Here is a 19,816-nt window from a genome sequence, read left to right on the forward strand (position 1 = left end):
GGGACTGTTGGGCCTTTGCAGAGGTATGCATTCTAATCAGTGTGATTCCACTTTGAATACGAATTTTATGATTTTTCAAAAGTGAGGTGCTTTATAAAAATAAAATGTCTGGGATACACAAAAGATGTGTGAAGCAAATATGTGTCCATTTCTCATGTTCTTGCTTCTCACCGTGGCGTCTGTCTCGATTTTGCTCTCGTCTACCTCCTCCTGCCTGTTCCCCTGAACAGCCGGACACGCCATCGATCAGACGGACGGGGGGAACCACGGACACACAGGTGGACAAACAGAAAGACAAAGCAGGAAACACTGTGAGCTCGAGCTTCTCTCTCAACCCCCTGCAGATTAAATTAACCACGGTGTGTCCCTGAACCACGAAGACCAGGTTTCTGTCTGTAAACCACAAACACATTACAGAAGCAAACTGAAGCGTGTTGTGTTGTCAGCCCCGTCCCTCCTCCCGGTCCCCTGGCTCACACCTAAACCTCATGACTTTGTAATGGCGTCACAGGAGGTTCTCATTATCGGGAGAGGAAACATTGGTCCCCCCCCCCCCTCCCTCTCTACCTGCAGCAGGATCACCAGCAGTCTCTGGTAGTGCCCCGAGGTGTCTCCACAGACGTCCTTCTCCAGTTTGCCGCCAAACTCTGGGGGGGGAGGTAAGAAGAGAAGAGCGGCAGAAGATTACTTACATTACCTGGTCTCAACACACACTAATGGCTGCACCAGACAACGGTGTGGGGGGGAGGAGGGGGGGGCATCTGTTTTGCAGGAGGATTTAAGACAGTAGAGATTTGATTAGTCGGCTGAGAGGCCGTCTCTCTGCAGATCAAACTGACCTCTCTGGCTTTGGGCCTCTGTTGACACGGATCATTTGTCCATTGTGGTTTAAAAGATGATATTTTAGAGACATTGCAGTAGGGACACATTTACTGTTCGTGTGAAAGGGAAGTGCAGCGTATTCATTTCTCAGACTGAACTCCAGAAGATAAAGCAGTCAGAAACCAGACTTAAGATTAAGTAAGTGTTTAGTTTGTTTTGGAAATATTGGAGAAAATATGATTTTGAAAATGTTGCATGACTATAAAATAGTTTCAATGATAAATCACATGACTTCACAGCGTATGCATCATGTTTAAATTGTATCTGACACTTTCCGTCTGTAATTGTGAGGGAGAAAGATCATTTCTCTCGACTGTCAAGGTTTGAAATTGAACAAAGTAGTGTCGAATCAGAAAACTGTTTGTAACTAAGATGTTCACAAAGGCTCAGACAAAAGACGAGTCTGAGGTTTGAAAACACCTCGATGTCTCTTTCTGCAGGGCAACACAAAACACGTCAACACAACTGTCCCAGTAAACAAAGGCGTCTGTCTTTCTCTGTGTTGAAATCACCTTTCTTATACACTTTGATGATTTCTTTTATCTGGGCTCCGGTCCTGGAGGCCAGGATCTCGATCAGCACGTCGTCGTTAGTCCCGGCGCCCTGGGAGCCAAACACAACCAAGACGATACATGAAACAACATGGAGGTGAAAATAGTATGAGTCCTGAATGCTTTGGCTTCACGTTGATTGAATATTTTAATTTTAGGTGAATGTGTTTAAGGAATAATGAGAATAAAAAAGATTCTAGTTTATCATTTAAGACGATCTAGCTTTCCTTTAAATTGATGAGACTGTGTGTGACACCTAAGAGCCGTACACAAGATGGATAGGAAGATAAATAGCCAACTCCACTTCCAAGACTTTAAAAAATACTGAAAACAATAATTTAAGGTGTTCCCATTCGTCCCAACTGTCCAAAGACATTAAGGAGTCGTCATGTCTCCAGAGAGGCTCTATTGAGAAATACCATTAACCCCTGAGCTCATATAGAAGTGAAGCAGATACAGAGAAAGGTTAGAGTGGCCACTTTCAGAAAAGGACACCACATAACAGCCGATTTTTATCATGGAGCACATGAGCTCTGCTGAGCGTCTGGATCACATGTTTCAAATCTAACACCATAACGCTCCAACTGAAGATCTATTTTGTTCAACAAGTGACTATTAAGTTCCTTTAAATTGTTGTAAACTAATGTGACATAACACAAACAACCAAAAACACAAGTTTATAACCTATAATGACATCAACCACTAGGGGGGGATCAACCTCATTTGGCTTCAGTCTTTGCATGCATCTTGAATAACAGCCTAAACGGAGAGTTTCATAAAGTCTTATATCATTCTACGTCTCTTTCAGGAGCCGATCCTGACACTGGGACCCAGTTGTTTGACATGTTGAATTATAATGAAATGAATCTTTTGTGCATTGACTTCATTGTTTTGTGTCCTTGCCTTTGTTCTCTGTGTCAACTCAATTATCTGTGTCTTTTGTGAGCTGCCAAAATCCAACAATAAGCTGTGGCTGTTATACGTTAATATAAAGATATCAGTTTCTCCTTCCAAAATGACAAAGGTCTGAAAATTATAAAGTTTGTCGAATGATAATTTTTGCCCACGTGGGAACAGACGAGCTCCAGACGGACGGACGGAATTAGCAGCTTATAAAGTTCTTGTGTTTGCAAAGGACTTCTTATTAAATCATCTTGATCGCCCCCTGGTGGCTGGCTGCAGTACAGCTCATAAACCCTGCCTCCTCCGTGTTAGTGAAAAGGTCATGGAACAAACCAAAAAAAGAAGGAAGCCCAAAGAGATAAAGTCGAGGAAAGGCAACGGTGAGACGGCAATCTTATTTTCAAATCGTTTTAACGAAATGTTATAAATGGCTTATCAAAATAATAAATCTGTCAATCACATGTTTAAGGAATAGCATCACTAAAGGCTCAGTTCCATTTATAATGTGGATCTTAGTATTATAGATGCAGGTTTATCGTCGAGGCTTAAACAGATGGACGCCTTCACATGTGTTTTTCCAGCCATGACCAGTTGAAGTGGTCGACTACCAGATGAGGTCCATCGCTCAACTCCCAACATCTGTGCAAGAGGAGAGACTAAACGTATCATCTGAGGGACCTTCCATCTGGTACCTTGATGGCCTTGTGCAGCTGAGAGGCATCATAGGAGATGGGCGGGGTCATCAGGGCCACAACCAGATCCTCGAACAGACCCCCGAGCTCCGACTTCAGGTCACTGACCAGGTCCTGCAGTCAAACAGGGACAAATGACAAAGAGGAACAGAAACGAAAACTGATTGTGTTTGTACTGAGCTAAACTTTGCATCTTTGACATTCTGCGACACCTAAGAAACCACAAGACTGTTGTGTTGTTGAGTCACTTTGGACCTGGGGCCTTTCATTTCATGAGAAATGGAAATAACACCATCACATGAGCACATCGACAGGAAAAATGGTCGACAGCTGAATGCAAAGTTATTCTTTATTTATTCCTGTAGCCTATTTATTTATTTTAAAGACATTTTTATGCCAGAAGAACTCTCAGCTTCCTGTCATATGTGATGTTCCACTGTGCCGCTGACATGTTGAGGATAATCCTGTGAGCAGATGACCTGCAGGGGCAATGAAACATTTCCTTAAACTAACAACTAATCAAACAGCACAGGCAGCTTCGTCTGAATTGATTTTTGTTGTGTAATGGATCACGTATTTAGACGAGTGCCACAGGAAATGCATCGATGAAAAGAGTGAGTGATGGAGCATTTCTTTGTTATTTAAGGGAGTGTGTGTGTGTGTGTGTTGTGTGTGTGTGTGTGTGTGTGTGTGTGTGTGTGTGTGTGTGTGTGTGTGTGTGTGTGTGTGTGTGTTTGTTTGTGTGTGTGTGTGTGTGTGTGTGTGTACTAAACACTCACAGCTCCTCCCGTCCAGCAATAATCTCTTTAGCCGAAAACCATCTTATTCCCACATAAAACACTTTCATTTTTGAACATCTGATAAAAAGACAGTCAAATAGAGAATGAGAAACAAGGGGATGCGTTCTAAGACACGGTCACACCGGTGCATTTCTAACTTCCTGGCTCCAGCTCCGGTTTCAGCCGTTACTGCAAATGAGTCGTTTCTCTTGCACTCATTACATTTTATGACACATAATAAAAAGCGCGCTGCAGAAGTGATAAAAGCGAATTGGGCTCATTCTGCGGCTCGGGTGTTTTTTGATAAAACGTCGTGATATTCAGAGATATTCCCTCTGAATAGTATGAGACTTTCTGATGTGCTTCTTATCTCACAAGCTGCAGCGTCTCTCTGCACTTCAGCTACACATCACATTTGCCAGGATGCTTTTCAATAAACGTCACAAACAGCAAATTAGGTTGCTGCTTTCGAACTCAAAGTTTTTATTCTAAATGTCTTCTGTTCGCTCTGCAGCAAATGGAACCTGCGGGTCATGTTTTATTATAGAGGACATTATTAGATTTTAAATATTGATGTGTCAGTGATTTAATCTTCTTTATAGCTACATGAGGTTTAAGCTACTTTATGAAGTTAGTTTAGTCCAGTAATTCCCATTCGGCCCCTCCGAAGGGTCACATGATAAATCAGAGCGGCTGCGAGTTGATTAATGAGAAAGAGAAGAAGAAAACTACTTTTTGTTCTTGTTTTTAACCTTTAATTTGAAAATATTGTATATTTTCATATCTCTGGGCCTGAAACATTGATTTAAATGAAACCTGCAAGATAACAAGGAAAACTTTCTCTTTGAAACAGAAGTCAAAGCTACACTGGGATTTTCTTTTCTTTGGGGTTTTATACATAATTTACTCCTTTCTTGAAAAATGTTTTCCAAACAATACAAGGCCAAAGATTCATGTCTTGTTTATATTTCATCTTGTTGTTCTGGTTTCACTTTGTGACTCAGGGAGAATTTTGTGTGACACACACACGTCCTGTCGTCATCATCTACGAGGGAGGGGCTCCCTATACTTGACATAGATGGTGTGTGGTAAAGATGAATGAAACCTCATCATCTCCATCATGGCACCAGCCTCAGGTGCAGCTCTCCCACCAGTTTGAATGCATATAAAAGTCCTCGTTCTTCGAACACTACATCATTGGAGGTGAAGACTGAAAACAATCCTGCTTCTTCCTCATTTGTTTAATTCTATCTCAACTTTCACACCTTCTACTTTGGTTCAGACTAGAATAAAAACTTTGGAAGTTCTCGACCAAACAAGATGTCAAACCCCCCTAAATATAGATATATATATATATGTGGACTTTAATCGCTCAGTAGGAACTAACAGTCTTGGGACTGATTGTCTGCAGGGTTGGAAAGTGGGAGGTAATGAAAGCCAGACTAATGGATCATTTAGAGGAAGAGAAGAAGATCATCATCCTTTAAGAAACAGAAAATGATGAACTTTACGGATCTCTGTGTCATAAGTGCTCTGATACCAGGTGTCTGTCAGACTCATGTTGGAGAGTGAGGAGAACACATGGTGCCGATATGACCAGAAAGCATCCCTCAGTGTGACGGCTGCTTGTCATCAGGTCTGTGTTCCAGTCCCGGCGGCTCGTCCTTACCTTTCCGCAGGTCTTTTTGAACGCTGCCTTGATTTGCTGCCGTTGATCGTTGCTGCGCGCCGTCAGGAGCATGAGGATGGCATCCTCGTCCGTGCCTGGACCAGAAAGCAAATAACTGTCAAATTCTGCAACAGGTGGGAAACTGCTCCGTGCTGCTTCGGCTTTAGAATCATCACAAAAAACTGTCTTTTTACTCAGAATTCTTTCATTTGTCTCAAAGAAAAGGGCCAATGAGGAACTTTTTCTTTTCGATAATCCAGCTGGCGATACTCTCCCATGTGAGGAGCTGACCCCTTGAGGCCGGGGATCAGGATTCACGGGGCCGATGATGCCATAATCAATCGTTTCTGAAAGGCACCTGCACCCCCCCCCCCTCCCCCCGGCTCACATAGACAAACAAGAGCAGCAAGTGGTCAATTTCAAAATGCGATTATGGCTAAAAAAATGCTCTGTTTACCTGAGCTGGCTTGGGACTTAATTATTCTCCTCGTATTGTTTTTATTTAATTACACATAAAATTACCAAGTGGATATTGAAAAATAATACTATAATAGTCAGAAAGTATGAGATGGAGATTAAAGGGGGGCGGAAACGGTGCTGGTGGTTGCAGCAGTTACATGAAGCAGGGGAAGCATCAGTCGTAACACGTGTGTAGAACATGTTTATCCAGTGGTTTTCAACGGACCCACTGGTTCACGTTAATGGCTGCAAAATTATTTTTGGATTGCAGTTTCCAAAATTGAACTACGATTAAAAAAAACAAATCAGGCTAAACAGCTTTCTGCCAGAATCCAAAGCTGCACGTCACAAGATGCTTATATCGTAAAGATGTTTAATGTAATAATTAATTAACAGAAGTTAACATTTAGCGTGTGTTTTAAGCGTGCTCCCCCACATGCTTGTTAAATTACGCTTGTATGCTTGAATACAAGATGCCTATGGGAGCTTGAAAGCTAAATTAAAACTTAATTGTCAGTGTGAACAGGAGGAGTAATTACAACCATCAGAAAGTGTTAGTGGGCACAGGAGCTTCCTTTTAAGATCGACTTTAAACGTGTGAACGTGAAGAGAAAGCTGAGTCGCTGCAGGTGCCAAAATGACAAATGTGGATTTGTTTTTCTGTGGGTTTTGCTGAAGCCTTCTGCATCAGGAGCCTGCGGTGAAATGGGTGAAATGGATGGATTCTTGTGATGCTGGCTGACTGAACGTGGTGAATGACAGCCACAGTGTAATTAAAATCTGTTTGGAATTAATAACTATGTAAAATGATGGCCGATCAAGACCGTGGAAACCATTTGACTAGGAATAATGAGCCTGGATTGGAGACATAAACCCGAAACCCATATTTAACTCCCCGTTAAATAGGGTTTCCTTTGTTTCGCATCACTTCAGAAACTGTCAGAAATGTCACAAGTTTATTTAACAATTAAATCCATTTCAGCTTGTTCTCTGCTGCTGGCATCACATTAGAGAAGCTCTCTTTATCTTTTTGTTTGCTTGTGGCCCGGTAAGCGCTCATTACTGAGTGTTTTGCCAAACATTTAGTGGAAATAACTCAGAACTGTCTCATGAGTTTGGAAGTTTTTTAAATAGAGTTTGACTTTACAACATCAGTTCTCCTCTAATTGGACCAAACACTCGAGGACAATTATTCCCCATATTCCAGAGGATGTCACTCGGTATGAGAGACACAGGCCTGAGATTCTCAGTTTTACTGTTGGTTCAGATGGAAGCAAACCAAACTGCACAGTAAACACATTATATTTTATACGAAATGACACATAATGTCTCTTGCAGACTGAATAACAAACAACTCCCACAACTTAAGATGATGAATTTAAACCATTCCTCCAGAAGGTGAAACGATCTCTAGCATCTCGCAGCCACCTGCCCTCATAAGCGTTCCACTGTGCATATGCTTTAAGTTTTGGAAATATACGAAACCCTCTCGTGTGAAATATTGTGTTATAAAGCACATTGGAGCTGGAAAGTAAACTGACCCACTCCCTTCATCGCTCTGCGGAGGAAGTCAGCGTCACTTTGGGCGTTGAAGTTGGTGAACGGCCGTACGCTGCCTCTGTGCGCCTGTGGGAAGATAAACAATCAACACATCAGTAACAATACCAGGCTAGGTTGTGTTTTATATACAGTTCTTATATATGGGTGTTTATATCACAAGAATAAGGTATCGCATGTTGACTTGCTTGTATATTAGTCAATACAAAATTATAATATTATACGTTTGATTAAAAATGTTGTATAATTTCATCTCTATGCCTCAAAACTGTATCTTAAATGTGTTTAAATTGTTCTCTTCAAAACAGGAGTCAAAGCTACACTTTTTATATAACGTGTAAATATATATATTGTGTATATGAAGTTAGTTAATTATCACATACTTCATTTATTGATGTTTATATTATATAAGCTTATGTATTAGGTCAATATTGAACTTAATATCCCGTTTATCTCTTTCACTGTTCAGTATTTGTATACTACTTCTCAGTTTAAAAACAGTAAATTAGGTCCAGTTTAATAATTTAATTTTACTTCAATTTTTTTGTTAAATTTCAAGCTATTCTGAGCACTAATAAGAACCAACCCTCAGTTTAAAAACTGAAATAGTTTTGCTGTCTGGGGCATAAAAGATTAAAGACACTGAAAATCATCTGTAGCTTCTCTGCAGAATATTTGGGCCATTGAAATCCACCTGGGTTTCTAATGTCGCCCCTCCAGACTCTGAGGTGAGGAAGTGTTACACGGAGTCTGGCTCCTGCTTCTTGTGATGCAGATAATTAAAAAAATGTTTTGCCTCAGTTGTTGTTCCACTGATTTTTCTCCAGGGAAAATTTCATTTGAAGCAAAAGCAATACAACTTCTGCCTCAAAGCTGCAGCCTTGTTTCAGACTCCACGCAGGTGGGAGAAGTGAGAGAATATTGTCTCCCCCTCCTCCCTCAAAGATTCTGTTTATTATGACTCCTTTTGTTGGTCATTTGTTTTCAGATTGATTCTGTGTGTGTGCGTTTGTGTGTTAAGATGTATTCAGGAGAACATCCTCTTCCTGCAGCCTGAGGATGTTTACCTTGAAGTGTCACAGCCTCGATCCTGTACGCATGCATCATAAAAACCTCAATTTGACATCACCGTTTCTTTTCAGAGGCAAAACTGTTTCTGCAGTGAAATCAATCAGTGGATATTTTTAAACCTCTTCATTCACCACTCGGATGTGAATCGTTCAGTTGACTTTCAATTTTTTGCATCCAACAAATCCAACAAAAATGAAGTCACGATGTTTATTTTTCTGGTTCTATGCAGTTGGTCCGTCGCTTTCATCCTAAACAAAATATCTTTGCGATAACTGGATGGATTCAGATTTTAAACAGACATTCGTGGTCCCCAGAGGATGAATCTCTGATGTAATACTGATGTAATTCTGTTTGTATGATTAATTATGATTGTTTAAACGTGCACTTCTGCAATGAGCCAATAATATAATAATATACGTATTATTGTAAAGTATGACTCTGATACTGACATGAATTTATCCATATAGGAAACTGTTTATTAAGTTCACGGTCACATGAGTCTATCATCACAGAGCTGCTAGTGCACGTGGCTGTAAACATACTGCTATTTGCAGAACAATGTAATCGATGGATCATAAAAACATTATATTTTTGGAGATGCAATATTTTCAGCAACATTAAAATAGTCAGAACTCGTAACATAGATTTTTCCTGATGGTCGTGATTATGTTCTTTCTATTTACTATCACCAATCAACAAATATGAGATGGGTCTACTGAGAAGAAGAAGAAGAACAGTGTCAGTGCTCCAGCTATTAATTCAGTATAGTTTATATACATTTATGTTTTCTAATGTTATTATGGCTTTTTAAATGCTGTTGTTGTTGGTTTCCAGTTATTCTTGGTTCATGAGTCCGTCGGGACCCACCCTGACCTGCACTAACCTGAATGAAACAACAGGCAGTCAAAGGGCCATCAGGGAGCTTAGTCTTCTAATCATGCTTAAATGAAATTGTAACCCGGTTGGGACACAATAGACACTTGCACCTGTATTCTTTGTTCACAGGGTAATTCAATACGGCACAAATTAGACCCATGTCCTCCACTGAAGCCGAGCTCCTGCCATCGCTTTGCTCCTTGAATTAACTTATCCTCCTCAGACAGTCGGAGGTCTCTCAATAAGCCGCAGAGGATAGAATCAAATCAATGATATCAAATGGCGTCTTCTCCTTCTCCTCTCCTGCCTCGGTGAGCGTACTGCACGACTCATGTGTTTTAATGATGAGTGCAACTTCCCACAAAGTCCTTTCTCTGAATAGACGATCATCCAGGAGTCAAGCGTATCGAGTTTTCACTGCAGACTCAAAGGAGGATTAACCGAAAAAGGAGAATTCGGTGTGATGACAATTCAATTACACTAATGGGAAATAAAAGGTTTCGGGTTGTGTGCTTCTGCTGACAGCCTTTTTCTAATGTGCGTTGTTTCAGACTGATCAGGCAGAGCGCTGGGGCTTGAGGAGGCAATGACCTGTCACACACTCCATTACACAAACACACCGTGTGGGTTAGAGCTTGGGCTCTGGCTGAAAACACATTTGTCATCATTTCAAACACAACACACCTCTCATTTTTAAAATATGATAAAACAAAAAGGACTCACCATCCTGTTTGCTGTTGGAAGACAAGCGTCGTCAACTGAAAGAGATTGAAAACAGATTTTTTTTGAAAATTCCACTTCTTGAGTTAATGATTTCAAGAAACAGAACAGCTCATGTTTTTGTTCTTACCACCTGGTGTGTGTGTGTGTGTGTGTGTTCCTTCTCTCCCCAGGTGAGTCCTCCAACTCTTACTCCTTCTGGCAGCAGTGGGTCCGGGGAGGAGCTGACACACAGCACACACGTCCTCATCAGCAGTGTTTTCTTTCACCACCTGTCAGTCAAACCGGAGATCGTGACTCCCTGTATCCAGTTGCATGTAGGTCACCTTAAAAAACGTGAGGGGGGGGGGGGGGGGGGGGGTAAATGTCGAGGTGTCACCAAGGTGTTGTTTATATAGATGTTTCCTTTAAATTTTTAGTGACAGATAATGTAAAGAATGTTAGAAATTATCCCCAAAATAAACATTTATATTACATATCATCTCTTTAATAATAACTGTACAGATTGAGAATAAAATTTATGGATACACACACACACCCTAAGATCATTTTTCTTATATGTGGTCAATAACGACATGAAGAAAAACAAAAATTGTATTTCCTAATGCTTATTATAATATATTTATGTATATTTATGTATATTACATTTAAACTCATTAAGTAGTTGAACAACACACCAATACAACACAACACAGTCAGTGCTAGGAAAATATTATTTACGTATTTGAATACTAGTTCATTAATTTGTGTTTAATTATGTATTTGTTGTTGTTGATGTTATAAACCTTCTGTCAGTTTAGAATAACATATTATGTATGAAAAGAATAAAAAAGAATTATGATAAGAGTTAAAAATGTAGGCTTCAGAATAAAGTTGAATCTACAACGATGCATCATATTTTAAAAGCTCAAATATAGGATTTAACTTAAATGTTAAATAAATAAAATATTTACCTACTTTAACTATAGAGCATATTCTATATGTTAATTTTGAGCTTCATCATCATCATCATCATCAATGTCTTGATCCACATAGTTAATCATTGTGTTGACTCCATATAAAGTGTAATTCTTAATGAGGTGTCTGTTCCCTCTTTGCTCGTTGTGTTGTCCGAGGTGTCGTAGAAACATGTGTTATGACAAACAGGAGGCGAACAGGAGCTGTTCAGCCGATCGGATCCCTGATGGGCAGCTCACATATCACCAGTGCCGTCTCTCATCACTGCAAACCTTAATTAAAGTGAGCACTTGTGAGAGGAGGGGGGGGGGGGGGGGGGTTGTGAACACTGAGGGGATCCGCTTACGGAAGCTTGCTGTTTCATCTGCAGCGGACTGATGGAGGAGACAATTTCATTTAATAAACAAATAGGAGCAGCTGATAAACTCGTTAGATTAAACTGAGTAGTTTACCCACATGAGTGAGAAGCGTGTTCGTCCATCAGCATCGAGCCTGAGCATGTTTAATGAACCATGTAATGGTTTGGATTTTAAATATCATGAATCTATATCCACTCAAACTGGATTTTCCTATTTTTGTATGTAACTGCTTCTATTTATCGTATTAAGTTTGCCTCCTTCCACATGAAGTACTTGATATGACAGATGTGGGGTGGTTCCTGGTTCAAATCCTGGCTGGGGTCTTTCTGTATGTATGTTCTCCCAGTATTGACAGGGGTTTGCTCCAGGTTCTCTGACTTCCTCCTCTCGGGGGGGTCCCTCTCTCAGCTCTGGGCCCCACGCAATTGAATACTTGACTACTAGCAACAATTGCAATGAACGATTTCAGGCCCCTTAAGCTATTCAGTTCATGGAACCTTGGCTATTTCTACTTTATAAATTAGTAGAACCGTGAAAGTGAATAATCAAGTTTCAGGATGAAGTTTGTTCAGGTGGAGAAAGCAACTGTATCAAGAGTTTTCAGGTTATAAAGGTAAAGTCTGCCAGCCTGCAAACTGCTGACTCTTGGATTCACTTCCTTCTGTCAACCAGCAGTTGTCAGAGTCTAAACTGAATCAGGGTGAGATGTTCATTCATGAGCAGAGCGCCGAGGGACCTCCTGGTATTCAAAGCTGTGGGCAGCTCGATTTGTCAGGTGCTGACTGACAGAATATAAACTCCATCATTTATCACAGGTGGATCCCCGGCCTCCACCGATCGGCTCTGTGTGCTTCCTCCCCACCGACGGTTGAGACACAATATTTTAGGCAGAATAACAAGTGGATAACCGTCCATGACTCTGATGCATGTAGCCGACACATGTAGCTTCTTACTGACAACGAGGAACTTTTTAAAAACTATTTTAAAACATATCGGTTGTATGATGCTCACATTACCAGCAAACAATACGAGGATCTGAAGTGTGTTTCAGTCCAAATGATACAAAAATTCACAAGACCTCATCTTAACACTTTCTGACAGTGTTGCAAGATGTTATTAATCGTACGAATACAATAATTACAGTACACAGTACGATCAATAACGCATTTTATGACACTAAGTACTTTCAGTTGTAATCTGGATAGTAAAATATGGATCATGTGTGTGTTTACGTAACTCTTCACACGTGACGTCTTTTCAGCCAGACATTCTTGCAATGATGAAACGTGACCATCGAGCTTAACGCAAGTCCTTCCTGTCTTATGTTTCAAAATAAGAGCCTTGTGCACAGCTTTGAAATGTCGGTATTGAACGTCTCATCCCTACTCTGGTCACCTATGAAAAAATTTCCTCAAAATACGATATTTTTAATCTGGCAACGCTTCTTATTGAGCCGAAGCCATGATTGTGTTATCACAACACAATCGTTGCGGTAGGCGACAAATTAGGTCAGTGGTTTGTTAGCATAGCTTTGCAAAGACTGGAAAGTGGGATAAACAGTTAACCTGGCTCAGTCCACAACTAAATATTATGTTTCAGTGAACAAACGTTAAAGGTCCTGCTAGTTTGTTGACTTCGGACACAGCCTTGCTACCTGTTTGCCCATGTTTACCGTTTTTATGCTGCCAGGTTCTTGATGAATGCAGAGAGTCTACTATCAATCTTTTCATCGAGCTCCTATCTGAAAACAACAGAAAGAACCAAATGCAAAATGGTGGAGACTGTTGTTTTGATTAGAGCTAAAGGTTTCCTCCCTGCAGAGGTTTCAGTGATGATGGCCTTTAATAAAAGGGTGTGAGCACTGTAAACAAGGAGGCATCAAGGAGGCCAGAAGGACTCATAAGGAAATCGACTGTCGAAGTCTAATTAACACTCTCCCCTCGGGGCTCAGAGGCCATTGATCCCTTTCACACAGCCCGGCCTCCTGTGACTTATGACTGAAGACGAATAAAAATAAATGACATCATGAGTTAGATTCACCAAGTCAAACGAAACAAAACAAAAACTAAATAATACCATTTTGAGTCCTGTGGGAATATGTGGTTGATTTTAGCCGTTTCTCCTCAAGGGCCTCATTTATATTGTCTCCTGACGTGCACGCGGGAGTTTAAAGCAAGTGGCTTCACAGGTTCTTTCATTTTTTTTTTTCATCAGCAGCATATCCTCAATATCCCTCCTGCCGATTCTTCCGATGAGATGAGACGAGTGCAAATTGCCCTCCTGAATGTGCTGCTTTAATCAGAATGAATCGAGATGCAGATTTAATCTTGGCTTCGGCAATTCGCATGGTTTAGCTCGGCTGAGCCAATTCACACAGGAGATGAGAAGAAATAGCTGTTGCATACAAAAATGACGTTTTTTTAATTACTGAAGGGAACAGAGAGAAGACTGCCTGTTTCATACTTGCAAGAAAACACCGGAGCAACTTAAGAAGCTGTTAAAAGAACAGACAATAGTCTCTATAAATAGGAAACATGAGTTTTTATTATTTTGTGATGGGATATAAGCATTTCTGTCCATAACAAAACATTTTTCAAACACATTTTCTTACATGATTCTGCAAAGGCACATTCAAGCACTCCATGAAGCCTCAGTCCTGGCAGCGTTTCTGCCATTTTCCCCCCAATTTCTCACAGCACATGCTGAAACCTCCGTTCGATGCCAGGCTTCCTGAAGGAGCGCACAGGCTGCATCATGGATTTTGCCACCGAGTTACTGAGCTGCTTGAGGAGCATCCAGAGAAGAAGCATCATGAGAATCAGGAGTCCGAGAAGCATCCCCACGTACAAGCTCAGGTTCCAGCCCCAGCCAAGTGCCAGGGGCAGCGAGGTGGAAGCCACCAGAAATTTTCTTGGGGCAGGCATGGGGTCAGGCAGCAACCCAGCCTCCCCTGCCACTTCCAGAAACGCTCTCCTCTCCCAGTGGGATCTTCTCAGGGGTTAGAAAGCTGCTGTGCTGTAGCAACAGGAGCCATTCTTCAAGCAGGTATCCAACTGGTTTAGTTATGGTATAGAAATCCCATCTGCTTCCATGGTTTAATCCTCCAGTTGGTCCCAGGTGTGCGCAGTCAGTGATAGAGCAGACCTGTGGCGAGTGTGTGCACGGTCCTGAAGCTGTCCAGCACCCTCCAGAGAAGAAATGGAGAAAATCTCAGCACAGCCGGGCTCTGCCTCCCTTCTCCTGTCACACTCCTCGCACAGAGCCAGCCTCCCAATTTATCATGAGTGGGGGGAGAGGCAGAGAGATGCCTTCGACGCCATTGGCTGCCTTTAGTGCACTTTAACAGGGATAAATCAAGTCACTGATGAACAGAGAACATTGATTCTATTGTCATTTGGTATGTGATCAATGTACAGGCTACAAAAAAGGCAACACTTTTGTCCTGAATATTTAAACTCAGACATTCCAATCAAGATTCATTCATTTGTTCTTTTTAAGTTTTAGCTTAATTTCCTTGTACAATAGCACAAACTAATGCAAGACAATAAATCCTTCAGTGTTAAACTGTTGAGCCAAATTTCAAACTGTAGCATGGTTTATGCTACAGTCAACAGTCCAACTTTTCAATTCAGGATAAGCTTAAACCTGTAATATAGCCCAATAGGGTGATAATACATCAAAAGAGAAAACAGCTTGAATTGTTAAAATTACCTACAAGGTCGGATTTAGGCCAGGATTGTTTTTAAAAATGTCAGCTGTGTTCTTTAGTTTATTCGATGCTCAGGTTAATAAACCATTTAAAGCACAAGAATATAGGTTTCCTCCAATAACGGCTAGTAATGCATCTAGACTATTATAGTATTGTCGAAGCCGAGTTGCCTTTTCGTGTTAGGTGTATATATAAATAACCATTTGGAAGTTTAGACATGTATATCTTAAATTTGGTTTTATGAATCATCAGGTTTTTACTTCTGCATGAACAAGAAGAAATCTAAAACCTAAGCCGGTCCTCTGCTGCCCCCTTGAGTCCAACGTGACCATAAAGATGCAGACATGAAGTCTTACTTTAAATGAAATTTTATTTACAAGAGCTATAGTTTACAGTGCAGATGATGCCTTGAAAAGCTTTCAACTTCCCAGACACCAATGTAATGAGACAGCTGACTCCATCGTGACAGACAAAATATACTTTAATCTGCATCATACGAGGCCAAACACTTAAGTTACACCACTTTCAAAAAAGGCTGTAGCTCGTGTGGAGCCAACCTTAGATAAATGCCTTTTTTTTAAAGTGTAACCAGCAACAATAGCTCAAAATTAGAAGTTGCTGGGTTTGAGTACATTTAGACATCTGGTGGAGCAGAGATGCTGCAGATAGAAGCATCAAGTGGTGGGTCAGGACCTCTACATTTTGTCTGCGATTTAAAAAGTCAACATTAAAACTGCTTGATCAACCGACACAACTTGGCACGAGCGTCAGACTTTATATAAAAATATCAGTAAAAACTCTAAACATCCAGCACGACTCCAAGAAGAGCAGGGCGGATTGTAAAACTGGGTTACATCAGAAAAAAATTAATTTAAAAAAAGACTGACAGGGGGTAAAAGGCTACACAGACAAGGGAAGAAGTCAGTTCAGCTGCAACTTCGCTGGTGGGTCGATGCCAGAAACACCTAGGTACCTGAAAATAAAGAAAAGACAAGTTATTAGGACAGTTGTACAATTAAAAAAGTTCAGACAATGCAAATGATGCCAAGTTTTCTAGTTTACTTACTTTGGGGTCTTGTACTTCTCCTGGACAGACTGCTGGGCATGCTGAGCGGCAGCGATGTACGTTTGGTGCAGATCCTCCACACAGGGCATCAGATCTTCCAGGGAGTAGCCAGACATTTCAGTCAGAGACTTGGGCTGAGGAAGAGACGACTGGGTTAATTTTACACGTTGGTAAAACAGAAGCCAATTGGTTCCAGGGACGAGAAACTGGTAACAGCTCTCAACAGAAGCTTTCACAAAGAACCAGGAGTACGCCCCTGGCATTAGCATCCACCCTGAGAGATCTGATAACAAGTATGCGTGTTCACAGCGGGGATTAAAATGTGCCCTTAATGAGACTCCTGTGACCAGAGCTCACTTCTCTGCTTTACATGCAAATTGACTCTCATGCCCTTTGTCCCAATTAAGACCAAACACTGTTTTGAGTCAGAGTTTACAGACGTCTGGAGTTACTGTATCAAAGAGTGAGAATCTGAATGATCTCATGCAGCTGGGAAAATAGATTTGACCAATTTAAGTAAATTGATAGTGGTGGTTAGACAAATCAATGAGCCTGATCAATAGTGAACCTCCAGCAGGTCAGAGGACGTCAGCTGAGGAAGTCATTCATTTGTGGAATTTGAACCTGTTAGCCTTTGACACTACTCACCCAAGAGCCACCGGTCAGTGCGTGGTTAGCCAGGGTTATGGCTGCAGCAGCCGTCAATGATGGCAAGTACTTTAGGAAGGGATCCGAGTCGATCAGACTGAGCTCTCCGAGGTACTGAGGGGGAAAAAACAGCAGTTTGAAAATGTTGTAAAGAGCAAGGTCAGGGATTTGTTTGACAAAGACAAACGTGCTGCATGCTCACCATTGCCATGCTCTCCACCTGTTTGCTAACAGACTGGTGCTGGAAGTACTGGGTGAGAAACTGGTTGATCGTTGGTGCGGCCAGATCAAAGGAGAGCACTTTAAGCACCAGATGCTCCATTCTCAACACTTGCTTCTTGGTGTAGGTGTCGTCTGTGATGTAAACGAACTCTGCCACCTCAGGGGGGTAGATCTCTTCAAATTTACTGCATGGGGAGATTTAAAGTCAGTTCACAAAGAAGAAAAGGCTTGCATGTACATTTGTGTAGAAAGAAAATGCTGAATAAAGCTTAGAATTGACACATACGAAGCCAGCAGCATAGCAGCGGTGCCGACCAGCTGAAGCTTCCCCCTCAGGACGGACATGGAAGAGAGGAAGCGGTCGATGTAGTTTACGGCCAAATAAAGTGTCTCGTTCTGCAGCTTGTACTCTTCTCCAACCTCGACCAGCCAGTCGACCAGGATGGCCCTCATGCTGTTAGTGATGTCTGGCTGCTTTTTCATGTAGCCTGCTTTAGGCCTGGATTTTATCTATTGGGTGACATACAAAACATTTAATGGCAAACTTACCATAACTTTACTCGTACTGAGTGCTGGGCAGCAAGGTTTTTAGTGAAGTGAAGATACAGGAGCGTTTGAAATCTCACCTCAACCTCCCTCAGGTACGTGTGGATTTCAGCAGCATATTCTGGGACGTCATTTACATTAGAATGCTTCTCCTCCCCCTCAACCACAGACATGTCCATGGGAGAGTCTAATCAGAAGAGTTTTACATTTAGTGCACATTCAAAGTCAGTTTATACGAATAAGATTTTATGCGAAACTGAAATTTCAGAGATTATATTTGAACCACAACGCACCGAAGCTGACATCCATCGCCGATGGAATGTCGATGGTGGCGAGGGGCTGCCGGAGACGTCCCACAGCACTGTCCACGAGCGCAGCGTCATCAACGACAGACTTGGTTTTGACAGCTTCGACCACCTGCTGTGCCTTTTTGACGCAGGCGCCATCGGGCTCATCAACGTGGACCTGAAATGTGGGCTGCTTGGCAGCGGGCTTCTCGAAACAGCTTTTGCTGAAATCTTCTTTACAAGACAACTGCTGTGATGAGTCCTAGAAGAATTCAACGAGGTTCAGTTTAGAAACAGTGTCATGAGGGATTTCTTTGCAGCAGGTCACAAAACATACAATACAAGTGAAAAATGTGCAGGAACCAGACAATAGATTTAAAGAAAAGCCACAACAACTGGCTTGGTGATAAAATGATGGGATGCAGGTTTTGTATGAAGAAATTCATACAATCTGCTTTTCCCATGCTTCAGAAGTTTGTTTTAAATGTAGGTTAAACAATTTAAATTATCGATATAAACTTGCAGTTTGAATACAAGTTTCATATTGGACATAAGCATAATGTGATCTTTGTGTGAAGGACAATAAATAAAAGTGCATTATACAATTTGGCATTTTTTAAATTTAGCAGTAGATTAACGGGGGGAATTATTTGCTGCAGCATTATTAAAATACACGTTCATTGTTGCCTTCACAAAGGCGGGATACACACACACTAATGCAGCAACAAAAAGTAAACGGTGCACAATATGTGACATTAAAATGGCGGACAACCTGGTTACCAGAAGTCGCTGTTGCTCAATAGAAGCTGCATTTAAATCTGCACATTAGTGGGAATGAGAGGATGCCTGTAACTGGCAGTGGATCCGCAGTGTCTAAGATCAACTGGTTTCCTGATAACTGGAGCGTGTTGCCTCAATAAACCCCACAATGGCACCTTATCGCTCGGGTCATCATTAGCAAACACTAGCAGCAGCAGCAGCTAGCCGAGCCACCTAGCATCCTCACCTGCTTTGTGCCGCGCTGGTTCTGGGCTTTGCTCCGCTGGTTGTTCTGCAGGGCTCCCAGCACGGTCCTGCTGGCCGCCTGCTTCGGGACCATGTTCTCCTGGTTCTCGGTGGCCGCTCGGCTCTTCAGCGGGCCCCGGAGCCTTGACAGCGTGTTCTCCTGGTTGTGATGCTCGCTAGCCGCCGCAGCGCCCGCTCCCCTGTTAGCCCCTGACATGTCTGTGCGGGTGGTTCCACGAAGCTTCCCGCTGCTGCTCGGAGCTTCTTTAACCCCCGGGTGGAATAAAAAATACACAAACAACGACTTGCAAAGAGCGGCACTGGAGCTCGAACGGAGGCTAGCGTTAGCTGTTAGCTCACAGAGGGATTGTTGCAGCAACGTTCACGAAACAACACGATGCGGTTGAAATGACAACGGCGCAGGCGAAACGTGGGGAAACCAGTAAAAACACGCAAACCAGCGGGTCGGGATCTGCAGGTCGGTGGGAAAATAAAGACTTGTTAAGGCGCCATACTCGTCCAAGCTCCACGAATTGACCAGCGACCTGCAGTAAGAGAAGTGAACAGCTGAGCTCGGTTCATTCACACCCTGACGCTCTTTCTCCCAGTTCAAGTAGCCCGCGAGGATTGAAACGGACCAATCACAGGCCTCGCCGGTAGTGACGTTCGGGAGTGTAAGGGAGCCGAAAGGGGGACAATCTGCGTGATTAGAAAATTCAAAACAGGTTTGAGGGAGAAAGTCGCACATGGAGGAAAAAGTCAACAGCAATACACATTTAAAACAAATCATTCAACAGCTCAATGGAAAGTGATTGAGTTTAAATAAAAATAACAATGTTACTGTTAAAGTATTGACAT

General features: G+C 41.9%; 2 protein-coding genes across 2 annotated transcripts in view; both read right to left on the reverse strand.

The window, feature by feature from the left end:
* Positions 1–14,399, reverse strand: part of anxa5a (annexin A5a) — an 18,261-nt gene extending 3,862 nt beyond the window's left edge. Inside the window, exons 1-7 of the mRNA XM_053428383.1 lie at positions 14,175–14,399; positions 7,477–7,561; positions 5,477–5,571; positions 3,029–3,142; positions 1,395–1,485; positions 568–647; positions 172–222 (exon numbers count right to left, since the gene is read on the reverse strand). Coding sequence (XP_053284358.1) covers positions 172–222; positions 568–647; positions 1,395–1,485; positions 3,029–3,142; positions 5,477–5,571; positions 7,477–7,561; positions 14,175–14,399 — 741 coding nt within the window. The remainder of the gene's footprint in view (positions 1–171; positions 223–567; positions 648–1,394; positions 1,486–3,028; positions 3,143–5,476; positions 5,572–7,476; positions 7,562–14,174) is intronic.
* Positions 14,400–15,536: 1,137 nt separating this feature from the next.
* ccna2 (cyclin A2) lies at positions 15,537–19,590 on the reverse strand. Its single transcript, XM_053428896.1, has 8 exons — positions 18,960–19,590; positions 17,960–18,215; positions 17,747–17,853; positions 17,407–17,630; positions 17,101–17,305; positions 16,899–17,012; positions 16,251–16,384; positions 15,537–16,157 (listed from the first exon to the last, which is right to left on the reverse strand). The coding sequence occupies exons 1-8, from the start codon at positions 19,173–19,175 to the stop codon at positions 16,106–16,108; spliced, it is 1,308 nt and encodes a 435-aa protein (XP_053284871.1). The 5' UTR covers positions 19,176–19,590; the 3' UTR covers positions 15,537–16,105.
* Positions 19,591–19,816: the final 226 nt, after the last annotated feature.

This window comes from Pleuronectes platessa, chromosome 8, assembly GCF_947347685.1.
Source record: "Pleuronectes platessa chromosome 8, fPlePla1.1, whole genome shotgun sequence".
NCBI lineage: Eukaryota > Metazoa > Chordata > Actinopteri > Pleuronectiformes > Pleuronectidae > Pleuronectes > Pleuronectes platessa.

Excerpts from the sequence above, each read along its gene's own strand:
- ccna2 (XM_053428896.1), bottom strand. The coding sequence starts at position 19,175 with ATGTCAGGGGCTAACAGGGGAGCGGGCGCTGCGGCGGCTAGCGAGCAT. Across the intron at positions 17,631-17,746 it reads CGTACCTGAGGGAGGTTGAG|ATAAAATCCAGGCCTAAAGC; the intron begins GTGAGATTTCAA and ends GTCACCCAATAG. Across the intron at positions 17,306-17,406 it reads GCTGCTATGCTGCTGGCTTC|TAAATTTGAAGAGATCTACC; the intron begins GTATGTGTCAAT and ends CTCCCCATGCAG.